Below are 12,500 nucleotides of genomic sequence, written 5' to 3' on the forward strand. Positions count from 1 at the left end.
GTAGTGTGAGTGTGAGTGTGTGTGTGTGAGTCTGCAGTGGTCAGTAGTGTGAGTGTGTGTGTGTGTGTGTGTGAGTCTGCAGTGGTCAGTAGTGTGAGTGTGTGTGTGTGTGTGAGTGTGAGTGTGTGTGTGAGTCTGCAGTGGTCAGTAGTGTGAGTGTGAGTGTGTGTGTGTGAGTGTGAGTGTGTGTGTGAGTCTGCAGTGGTCAGTAGTGTGAGTGTGAGTGTGAGTGTGTGTGTGTGTGTGTGTGTGAGTGTGAGTGTGTGTGTGAGTCTGCAGTGGTCAGTAGTGTGAGTGTGTGTGTGTGTGTGTGAGTGTGTGTGTGAGTCTGCAGTGGTCAGTAGTGTGAGTGTGAGTGTGTGTGTGTGTGTTCATTGCTGTCTCTGTGATTGCAGTTTGGTGAGACGTCAGTGATGGTGACAGCAGTCAGTAAGAGCAAGCCTGCCTCCGCTTCCTTCATGCCTCTTGTGGTGAGACACGCCTCAGGTCTAGCTTAACACACACAGTTTTATCACAGAGCTGGGACTCTTTTCACACTGGCAGAATTAATCAGCACTGAAAACAACGACTGAAGTTATGTGACAGGGAAAGAGGAACAAGCCCCGACTCATTCGTGCTGCTAGATATTGCTCGAAAAACAGCAAACAATAACAGGACCATAATATAATAATACAATACTTATATTGATAACACGACCACAGTCTCATGACCTGCACCTGCCCACGTTAATAACAGCATGAATGTGATCGCCTTATGAAACAAACCCAGAAACGCGTATGATAAGAGGAGATGGCATCACTGCAAGAGGAGCTCAGGCTTACAGACGTGAGCAGGACACACACCGCTGGGTTAGTTCAGATCATAACGAGTGTTAGAGGGCGGGAATATTAGCAGAATGTTGCTGTGGGTTCAGTCATCGCAGTTTAGGAAGTTAATCGTGTTACTCACACGGAACAATCGGTTATGGGATTCAGTGCCGTATTTAAATCCGGCTGTTACTCCTGGACCTTTCCAGTGTGTGTGTGTGTGAAGACACTGCCTGTGTTCTCTGAGATCCTCAGGTGGATTACAGACAGAAAGCAGCGGCCGCAGGACGAATCCCCACAAACCACCTGAGGCGAGAGCTGGGCAGCACAGACTCTGAGATCCTGACCAGCCGGCTGATCGGTCAGACACGCACACACACACACACACACACACACACACACACACACACACACACACACACACACACACACACACACACACACACCCTCAGACACACACACACACGTACGCACACACACACACACACACACACCCTCAGACATACACACACGTACGCACACACATACACACACACACACACACACACACACACACACCCTCAGACACACACACACGTACGCACACACATACACGCACACGCACACACACACACACACACACACACCCTCAGACACACACGCACGCACACACATACACACACACACACACACACACACACACACACTCATACTCACACACCCTCAGACACACACGCACGCACACACACACACACACACACACACTCATACTCACACACCCTCAGACACACACACACACTCATACTCACACACGCTCAGACACACACACACGCACGCACACACATACACACACTCATACTCACACTCATATTCACACACCCTCAAAAACACACACACACACACACTCATACTCACACACTCATACTCACACACTCATACTCACACACCCTCAGACGCACACACACACACACACACACACACAGTCAGACACACACACACGCACGCACACACATACACACACTCATACTCCCACTCATATTCACACACCCTCAAAAACACACACACACACACTCTCGTACTCACACACCCACACACACGGTTCAGTAATGTGTTGCCTTTGTGATGTGTGTGTGTGCAGATCGCTCCATCAGGCCGCTGTTCCCCGCCGGATACTTCTATGACACACAGGTGTGCCGTTCACTGGATCTCACACACACTGAAGACTCACACACACACTCACTCACCTGATCTCTCACACACACACACACACACACTGATGTTCTGTGCGGTTGTGTGCTCATCCCTCTGTGTGTGTGTGCTGAAGGTGCTGTGTAACATACTCGCTGCTGATGGAGTCAATGACCCTGATGTTCTGGCCATTAATGGAGGTATGAATATCTCTGCTCTCTCACGCGGCTGTACCCTCTCTCTTCTAAGACCTGGACCCTTTGAGGACCATCCCATAATAACCACTGGCTTCTAAGACCTGAACCCTTTGAGGACCATCCCATAATAACCTCTGGCTTCTAAGACCTGAACCCTGCAGTATGCTGTGGTCAACAGTGTCGAATGCAGCACTGAGGTCCAGTTGTACCAGAATTGATGTTTTGCCTGTATCAGTGTTTAAGCGGATATCATTTATAATCTTTATGAGCGCTGTCTCTGTGCTGGGATGCGGTCGGACACCAGATCCGTTTGAGCTTAAGAATCTCTTCAGCTGACTGAAAACACTTTTCCAATGATGTTGCCAATGAAGTGGAGATGTGAGATTGGTGTGTAGTTGCTCAGAGTGATCCAGATTCCTCTTCTTCAGGAGAGGTGTGTGTAAGATTGTGGCCAAAACTGGTACTGCAATTCCTTACAAATGGCTGCAGATTCCCCCCCCCCCCCCGGATGCCGAAACACTACTGACTCCTGATTGGTCGATCGGTGGAGGGCGGAGCTTCAGGCCAAAACACATGACATCATCAACATCAGTCGAGGGCAACAACAGCTTAATAATGCCAATATCCTGCCGGACTACTGCTGGCAGAGATAGAAGAGTTTGAGATTATCATGATTTATTAATATCTAGAGACGTATCAGGGCCATTTTATGATTCATTAAATACATTTCTGACATACAGTTCCTTTAACTATTGCAGTTTTAAGGGCGGTTGGAAGAGTCCCGTAGAGAAGAGGAGTTCTCCACTTCTAGGAGATCTGCTTCCAAACAGTTAAACACACGTTTGATAAAAGAAGTGAGGAGTGTGTGAAGGGCGCAGGTGGATGTTTTAAGATGCTGTACTACATTTTACAATCTATTGCTTTGAAATCAGACAGTAATCTTCTGAGGGTTTGGTCTGATCTGTCTGACCCCAGAGCAGCTCCTGGATGTGCTGATCGCCTTCCTGATATTACTGAGTTCCTCTGAGAAGAAGGAGGCAAACTCACAGCGTTGCTGTCTGAGAGCATTACTCTGGGAGTGTGACTCGGGCGGTTTGGTAGTCGCGTAAGGTCCAGGAGGCATTGTGAACCTGCTCCATCTCTTCATCTCTGATAGGGGAACCCACATTTAACATCAGGCAGATCGGGATCTATTTCCAACTTCCCTCTTTACAACTGTTTTAATTGTCCTAGTTTTTATTAATATTCTTACACATGGTATTCTTATTTCTTATGCATGTTATCACTGTTCTATGTAAAGCACTTTTAATTGCCATTGTGAATGAAATGTGCTATACAGATAAACTTGCCTTGCCTAATGTGTGTGTGTGTGTGTGTGTGTGTGTGTGTGTGTGATGCTTGTTGATTGTCTCTCAGCGTCTGCGGCTCTGGCTCTGTCTGATATTCCCTGGAATGGCCCCATTGGTGAGTCCACCGCTCGAACAGATGTGTGTGTGTGAATGCTGTGTGTGTGTGTGACGCTGCGGCTCGTTTCAGGTGCGGTGCGCGTCGGCCTGGTGGATGGAGAGTTTATCGTTAATCCCACACGCTCTGAGATGAACAGCAGCTCGCTGAACCTCGTGATCGCCGGAGCCCCGTCCAGCCAAGTGGGTCCGTGAGATTTCAGCTCCGCTTCACACACCATGCTCCACACTCCCGTTCTGATTGTGTGTGTGTGTGTGTGTGTGTGTGTGTGTGTGTGTGTGTGTGTGTGTGTGTGTGTGTGTGTGCGCGCGTGTGTGTGTGTGTAGTGATGATCGAGGCCGCGGCAGAGAACGTCCTACAGCAGGACTTCAGTCACGCGGTGAAGCTGGGCGTCAAACACACGCAGCAGATCATTCAGGCCATTCAGCAGATGAGCCGCGAGATGAAAGTGACCAAACGCACTCCTGCCAAACTCTTCAGTGCCTCCGCAGAGATGGTGGATTTCACACGACAGTGAGACTTTATTCACTTTGGGGGAGAAATATGAGCTGGACTTTTCTTTAATACATTGACCCATAAAACTGGGCTGTGTTTGTTAGGGCACACTGCAAAAAATGCTCTTCGTCTTGTTTCCAGTCTAAATATCTAATAATTCTTAAATCAAGATGCATTTACTAGATCAGTAAAACGACATATTTTTTATAATTGTATCAGTAAAATGACATATGTTTTATAGACAATAAAATCTAAATGAAGAGAGTTTTTGCTTAAAACAGGCAAAATGATCTGCCAATGGGGGGAGAAAAATAATCTTATTTCTGATTGAAATCTTGTTTCTTGTTTCCGTCCCAAACAGAAATCAGATTATTTTTCTCACCCCATTGGCAGATCATATGGCTTTTTTTAAGTAAAAACTCACTTCATTTTGATATTATTGTCTATAAAACAAAACAAAAATATGTAGTTTTACTGATCTAGTAAATGCATCTTGATTTAAGAATATTTAGATATTTGGACTGGAAACAACTGGATACTAAATAAGAAGAGCATTTTTTGCAGTGCATTGACATATTTCACCGTTCATATCATCAAAATGAGGATCAATTAAACTTGAGATTTGATATTTTTAACCCAGCCCCAGTCTAAATGTTCCTCAGCGTTTGATTGGCTGATTTCTCCTCAGGTTGACGTCTGATAAGATCTACGCTGTGTTCACAGACTTCACACATGACAAGGTGAGTGTCAGCGTCACATTGGCACCGTGTCGGATCTCGTGGTATTAAGTGTGTGTGTGTGTGTTTCCTCAGATATCCAGAGATGAAGCAATTAATAAGATCCGTCTGGAGGCTGAGGAGCAGATCAGAGGTGTGTGATGGGCCATTTGCTGCACACGCTAGAGCACATGCTAAAGAGAATGTAGTAGATCACATACTATATCACATACAAGATCACATGATACAGCACATGCTAGAGCACAAGATCACATGGTACAGCACACGCTAGAGCACATACAAGATCACATGGTACAGCACACGCTAGAGCACAAGAGCACAAGATCACATGATACAGCACACGCTAGAGCACAAGATCACATGGTACAGCACACGCTAGAGCACAAGATCACATGGTACAGCACACGCTAGAGCACAAGATCACGATACAGCACACGCTAGAGCACAAGATCACATGATACAGCATACGCTAGAGCACAAGATCACATGGTACAGCACACGCTAGAGCACAAGATCACATGGTACAGCACACGCTAGAGCACAAGATCACATGATACAGCACACACTAGAGCACATACAAGATCACATGGTACAGCACACGCTAGAGCACAAGATCACATGATACAGCACACGCTAGAGCACAAGATCACATGATACAGCACACGCTAGAGCACAAGATCACATGGTACAGCACACGCTAGAGCACAAGATCACATGGTACAGCACACGCTAGAGCACACGATCACATGATACAGCACACGCTAGAGCACAAGATCAGATGATATGATACAGCAAACGCTAGAGGACAAGATCACATGACACAGCACACACTAGATCACAAGATCACGATACAGCACACGCTAGAGCACAAGATCACATGATACAGCACACGCTAGAGCACAAGATCACATGATACAGCACATGCTAGATCACAAGATCACATGGTACTGCACACACTAGAGCACAAGATCACGATACAGCACACGTTAGATCACAAGATCACATGGTACAGCACACGCTAGAGCACAAGATCACATGATACAGCACACGCTAGTTCACAAGATCACATGATACAGCACACGCTAGAGCACAAGATCACATGATACAGCACACGCTAGAGCACAAGATCACATGACACAGCACACGCTAGAGCACATACAAGATCACATGGTACAGCACACGCTAGAGCACAAGATCACATGATACAGCACACGCTAGAGCACAAGATCACATGATACAGCACACGCTAGAGCACAAGATCACATGGTACAGCACACGCTAGAGCACAAGATCACATGGTACAGCACACGCTAGAGCACACGATCACATGATACAGCACACGCTAGAGCACAAGATCAGATGATATGATACAGCAAACGCTAGAGGACAAGATCACATGACACAGCACACACTAGATCACAAGATCACGATACAGCACACGCTAGAGCACAAGATCACATGATACAGCACACGCTAGAGCACAAGATCACATGATACAGCACATGCTAGATCACAAGATCACATGGTACAGCACACACTAGAGCACAAGATCACGATACAGCACACGCTAGAGCACAAGATCACATGATACAGCACACGCTAGAGCACAAGATCACATGGTACAGCACACGCTAGAGCACAAGATCACATGGTACAGCACACGCTAGAGCACACGATCACATGATACAGCACACGCTAGAGCACAAGATCAGATGATATGATACAGCAAACGCTAGAGGACAAGATCACATGACACAGCACACACTAGATCACAAGATCACGATACAGCACACGCTAGAGCACAAGATCACATGATACAGCACACGCTAGAGCACAAGATCACATGATACAGCACATGCTAGATCACAAGATCACATGGTACAGCACACACTAGAGCACAAGATCACGATACAGCACACGTTAGATCACAAGATCACATGGTACAGCACACGCTAGAGCACAAGATCACATGATACAGCACACGCTAGTTCACAAGATCACATGATACAGCACACGCTAGAGCACAAGATCACATGATACAGCACACGCTAGAGCACAAGATCACATGATACAGCACACGCTAGAGCACAAGATCACATGATACAGCAAACGCTAGAGCACAAGATCACATGACACAGCACACACTAGATCTCAAGATCACGATACAGCACACGCTAGAGCACAAGATCACATGATACAGCACATGCTAGATCACATACAAGATCACATGGTACAGCACACGCTAGAGCACAAGATCACATGATACAGCACACGCTAGTTCACAAGATCACATGATACAGCACACGCTAGTTCACAAGATCACATGATACAGCACACGCTAGAGCACAAGATCACATGATACAGCACACGCTAGAGCACAAGATCACATGGTACAGCACACGCTAGAGCACATGATACAGCACACGCTAGAGCACAAGATCACATGATACAGCACACACTAGAGCACAAGATCACATGATACAGCACACGCTAGAGCACAAGATCACATGATACAGCACACGTTTGATCACAATATCACATGGTACAGCACACGCTAGAGCACAAGATCACATGATACTGCACATGCTAGATCACATGGTACAGCACACGCTAGAGCACAAGATCACATGATACAGCACATGCTAGATCACAAGATCACATAGTACAGCACACGCTAGAGCACAAGATCACATGATACAGCACACGCTAGAGCACAAGATCACATGATACAGCACACGCTAGAGCACAAGATCACATGGTACAGCACACGCTAGAGCACAAGATCACATGATACAGCACACGCTAGAGCACAAGATCACATGATACAGCACATGCTAGATCACAAGATCACATAGTACAGCACACGCTAGAGCACAAGATCACATGATACAGCACACGCTAGAGCACAAGATCACATGATACAGCACACGCTAGAGCACAAGATCACATGGTACAGCACACGCTAGAGCACAAGATCACATGATACAGCACATGCTAGAGCACAAGATCACATGGTACAGCACACGCTAGAGCACATACAAGATCACATGGTACAGCACACGCTAGAGCACAAGAGCACAAGATCACATGATACAGCACACGCTAGAGCACAAGATCACATGATACAGCACACGCTAGAGCACAAGATCACATGATACAGCATACGCTAGAGCACAAGATCACATGGTACAGCACACGCTAGAGCACAAGATCACATGGTACAGCACACGCTAGAGCACAAGATCACATGATACAGCACACGCTAGAGCACATACAAGATCACATGGTACAGTACACGCTAGAGCACAAGATCACATGATACAGCACACGCTAGAGCACAAGATCACATGATACAGCACACGCTAGAGCACAAGATCACATGGTACAGCACACGCTAGAGCACAAGATCACATGGTACAGCACACGCTAGAGCACAAGATCACATGATACAGCACACGCTAGAGCACAAGATCAGATGATATGATACAGCAAACGCTAGAGGACAAGATCACATGACACAGCACACACTAGATCACAAGATCACGATACAGCACACGCTAGAGCACAAGATCACATGATACAGCACATGCTAGATCACAAGATCACATGGTACAGCACACACTAGAGCACAAGATCACGATACAGCACACGTTAGATCACAAGATCACATGGTACAGCACACGCTAGAGCACAAGATCACATGATACAGCACACGCTAGTTCACAAGATCACATGATACAGCACACGCTAGAGCACAAGATCACTTGATACAGCACACGCTAGAGCACAAGATCACATGATACAGCACACGCTAGAGCACAAGATCACATGATACAGCAAACGCTAAAGGACAAGATCACATGACACAGCACACACTAGATCACAAGATCACGATACAGCACACGCTAGAGCACAAGATCACATGATACAGCACATGCTAGATCACATACAAGATCACATGGTACAGCACACGCTAGAGCACAAGATCACATGATACAGCACACGCTAGTTCACAAGATCACATGATACAGCACACGCTAGTTCACAAGATCACATGATACAGCACACGCTAGAGCACAAGATCACATGGTACAGCACACGCTAGAGCACATGATACAGCACACGCTAGAGCACAAGATCACATGATACAGCACACACTAGAGCACAAGATCACATGATACAGCACACGCTAGAGCACAAGATCACATGATACAGCACACGTTTGATCACAAGATCACATGGTACAGCACACGCTAGAGCACAAGATCACATGATACTGCACATGCTAGATCACATGGTACAGCACACGCTAGAGCACAAGATCACATGATACAGCACATGCTAGATCACAAGATCACATAGTACAGCACACGCTAGAGCACAAGATCACATGATACAGCACACGCTAGAGCACAAGATCACATGATACAGCACACGCTAGAGCACAAGATCACATGGTACAGCACACGCTAGAGCACAAGATCACATGATACAGCACACGCTAGAGCACAAGATCACATGATACAGCACACGCTAGAGCACAAGATCACATGATACAGCACACGCTAGAGCACAAGATCACATGATACAGCACACGCTAGAGCACAAGATCACATGATACAGCAAACGCTAGAGGACAAGATCACATGATACAGCACACGCTAGAGCACAAGATCACATGATACAGCACACGCTAGAGCACAAGGTCACATGATACAGCACACACTAGAGCACAAGATCACATGATACAGCACACGCTACAGCACAAGATCACATGATACAGCACACGCTAGAGCACAAGATCACATGATACAGCACACGCTAGATCACAAGATCACATGATACAGCACATGCTAGAGCACAAGATCACATGGTACAGCACACGCTAGATCACAAGATCACATGGTACAGCACACGCTAGATCACAAGATCACATGATACAGCACACGCTAGAGCTCAAGATCACATGATACAGCACACGCTAGAGCACAAGATCACATGATACAGCACACGCTAGATCACAAGATCACATGATACAGCACACGCTAGAGCACAAGATCACATGATACAGCACACGCTAGATCACAAGATCACATGTTACAGCACACGCTAGAGCACAAGATCACATGATACAGCACACGCTAGAACACATATAAGATCACATGATACAGCACACGCTAGAACACATATAAGATCACATGGCTTGCGCTTGTTCTTCAGCCGCTCTGATTGGTGTGTTTGCGCTGTGTAATGCTCATGCCGTGTGATGTCTGCAGAGAAGTTTCCGCAGGCGGAGGCGTTTGAGGTGGTGGAGGCCTTCAACAGATTCTCCAGAGAGATCTTCAGGAATCTGGTTCTTCAGGAATACAGACGGTAACCTCATACTCAAGCTCTTCATGTAAGTGCTGATGTTCGTGTTGGTGAGTCTAGTAACACGCGTCATGTGACAGGTGTGATGGAAGAGATCTCACGTCTCTGCGCAACATCTCCTGCGAGGTGGACGTGTTTAAGCCACTCCACGGCTCGGCTCTCTTCCAGAGGGGTCAGACACAGGTCAGGACACAGTACAGCACATGCTACATCACACACTAGATCACAATGGTACAACACGCTAGAGCACATATAAGATCACATGGTACAGCACATGCTAGAGCACATACAAGATCACATGGTACACCACACGCTAGATCACATACAAGATCACATGGTACAGCACACGCTAGAGCACAAGATCACATGATACAGCACACGCTAGTTCACAAGATCACATGATACAGCACACGCTAGAGCACAAGATCACATGATACAGCACACGCTAGAGCACAAGATCACATGATACAGCACACGCTAGAGCACAAGATCACATAGTACAGCACACGCTAGAGCACAAGATCACATGATACAGCACACGCTAGAGCACAAGATCACATGATACAGCACACGCTAGAGCACAAGATCACATGATACAGCACACGCTAGAGCACAAGATCACATGATACAGCACACGCTAGAGCACAAGATCACATAGTACAGCACACGCTAGAGCACAAGATCACATGATACAGCACACGCTAGAGCACAAGATCACATGATACAGCACACGCTAGAGCACAAGATCACATGATACAGCACACGCTAGAGCACAAGATCACATGATACAGCACACGCTAGAGCACAAGATCACATGGTACAGCACACGCTAGAGCACATACAAGATCACATGATACAGCACATGCTAGATCACATACAAGATCACATGGTACAGCACACGCTCGATTACATACAAGATCACATGGTACAGCACACGCTGGAGCACATACAAGATCACATGATACCGCACATGCTAGATCACATACAAGATCACATGGTACAGCACACGCTGGAGCACATACAAGATCACATGGTACAGCACACGCTAGAGCACATACAAGATCACATGGTACAGCACACGCTGGAACACATACAAGATCACATGATACAGCACATGCTAGATCACATACAAGATCACATGGTACAGCACACGCTAGAGCACAAGATCACATGATACAGCACACGCTAGTTCACAAGATCACGATACAGCACACGCTAGAGCACAAGATCACATGATACAGCACACGCTAGAGCACAAGATCACATGATACAGCACACGCTAGAGCACAAGATCACATGATACAGCAAACGCTAGAGGACAAGATCACATGATACAGCACACGCTAGAGCACAAGATCACATGATACAGCACACGCTAGAGCACAAGATCACGATACAGCACACGCTAGAGCACAAGATCACATGATACAGCACACTCTAGAGCACAAGATCACATGGTACAGCACACGCTAGAGCACATACAAGATCACATGGTACAGCACACGCTGGAGCACATACAAGATCACATGGTACAGCACACGCTAGATCACATACAAGATCACGGTACAGCACACGCTAGAGCACAAGATCACATGATACAGCACACTCTAGAGCACAAGATCACATGGTACAGCACACGCTAGAGCACATACAAGATCACATGGTACAGCACACGCTGGAGCACATACAAGATCACATGGTACAGCACACGCTAGATCACATACAAGATCACATGGTACAGCACACGCTAGAGCACATACAAGATCACATGGTACGGCACACGCTAGAGCACATACAAGATCACATGGTACAGCACACGCTAGAGCACATACAAGATCACATGGTACAGCACACGCTAGAGCACATACAAGATCACATGGTACAGCACACGCTAGAGCACATACAAGATCACATGGTACAGCACACGCTAGAGCACATACAAGATCACATGGTACAGCACACGCTAGAGCACAAGATCACATGATACAGCACACGCTAGAGCACATACAAGATCACATGGTACAGCACACACTAAAGCACATGTGAAAAATGTGTGACGTGTAATTTTAATGAACGTTTTTGTAATTGCATTTTTGTGAGAGTCTCTAGCTGGTCAGCTGACCTGGAGGAAGCTGGTAATGCGGTCACTGTGTGTGTGTGTGTGTGTGTGTGTGTGTGTGTGTGTGTGTGTGTGTGTGTGTGTGTGTGTGCAGGTGCTGTGCTCGGTGACCTTTGACTCTCTGGAGTCCAGTATGAAGACAGAC

General features: G+C 46.5%; 1 protein-coding gene across 2 annotated transcripts in view; it reads left to right on the plus strand.

The window, feature by feature from the left end:
• pnpt1 (polyribonucleotide nucleotidyltransferase 1, mitochondrial) overlaps positions 1–12,500 on the plus strand; it is a 31,370-nt gene that overhangs the window by 9,628 nt on the left and 9,242 nt on the right. For both annotated transcript variants that reach the window (XM_067421431.1, XM_067421430.1), the window contains exons 3-14: positions 396–470; positions 1,062–1,167; positions 1,924–1,973; positions 2,110–2,173; positions 3,587–3,634; positions 3,707–3,820; positions 3,961–4,147; positions 4,818–4,869; positions 4,942–4,999; positions 10,143–10,239; positions 10,317–10,419; positions 12,450–12,500. The exon at positions 12,450–12,500 is cut by the window's right edge and continues 20 nt beyond it. In XM_067421431.1, the coding sequence (XP_067277532.1) occupies positions 396–470; positions 1,062–1,167; positions 1,924–1,973; positions 2,110–2,173; positions 3,587–3,634; positions 3,707–3,820; positions 3,961–4,147; positions 4,818–4,869; positions 4,942–4,999; positions 10,143–10,239; positions 10,317–10,419; positions 12,450–12,500 (1,005 nt within the window). The remainder of the gene's footprint in view (positions 1–395; positions 471–1,061; positions 1,168–1,923; positions 1,974–2,109; positions 2,174–3,586; positions 3,635–3,706; positions 3,821–3,960; positions 4,148–4,817; positions 4,870–4,941; positions 5,000–10,142; positions 10,240–10,316; positions 10,420–12,449) is intronic.

Source organism: Pseudorasbora parva, chromosome 17 (genome assembly GCF_024679245.1).
Source record: "Pseudorasbora parva isolate DD20220531a chromosome 17, ASM2467924v1, whole genome shotgun sequence".
NCBI lineage: Eukaryota > Metazoa > Chordata > Actinopteri > Cypriniformes > Gobionidae > Pseudorasbora > Pseudorasbora parva.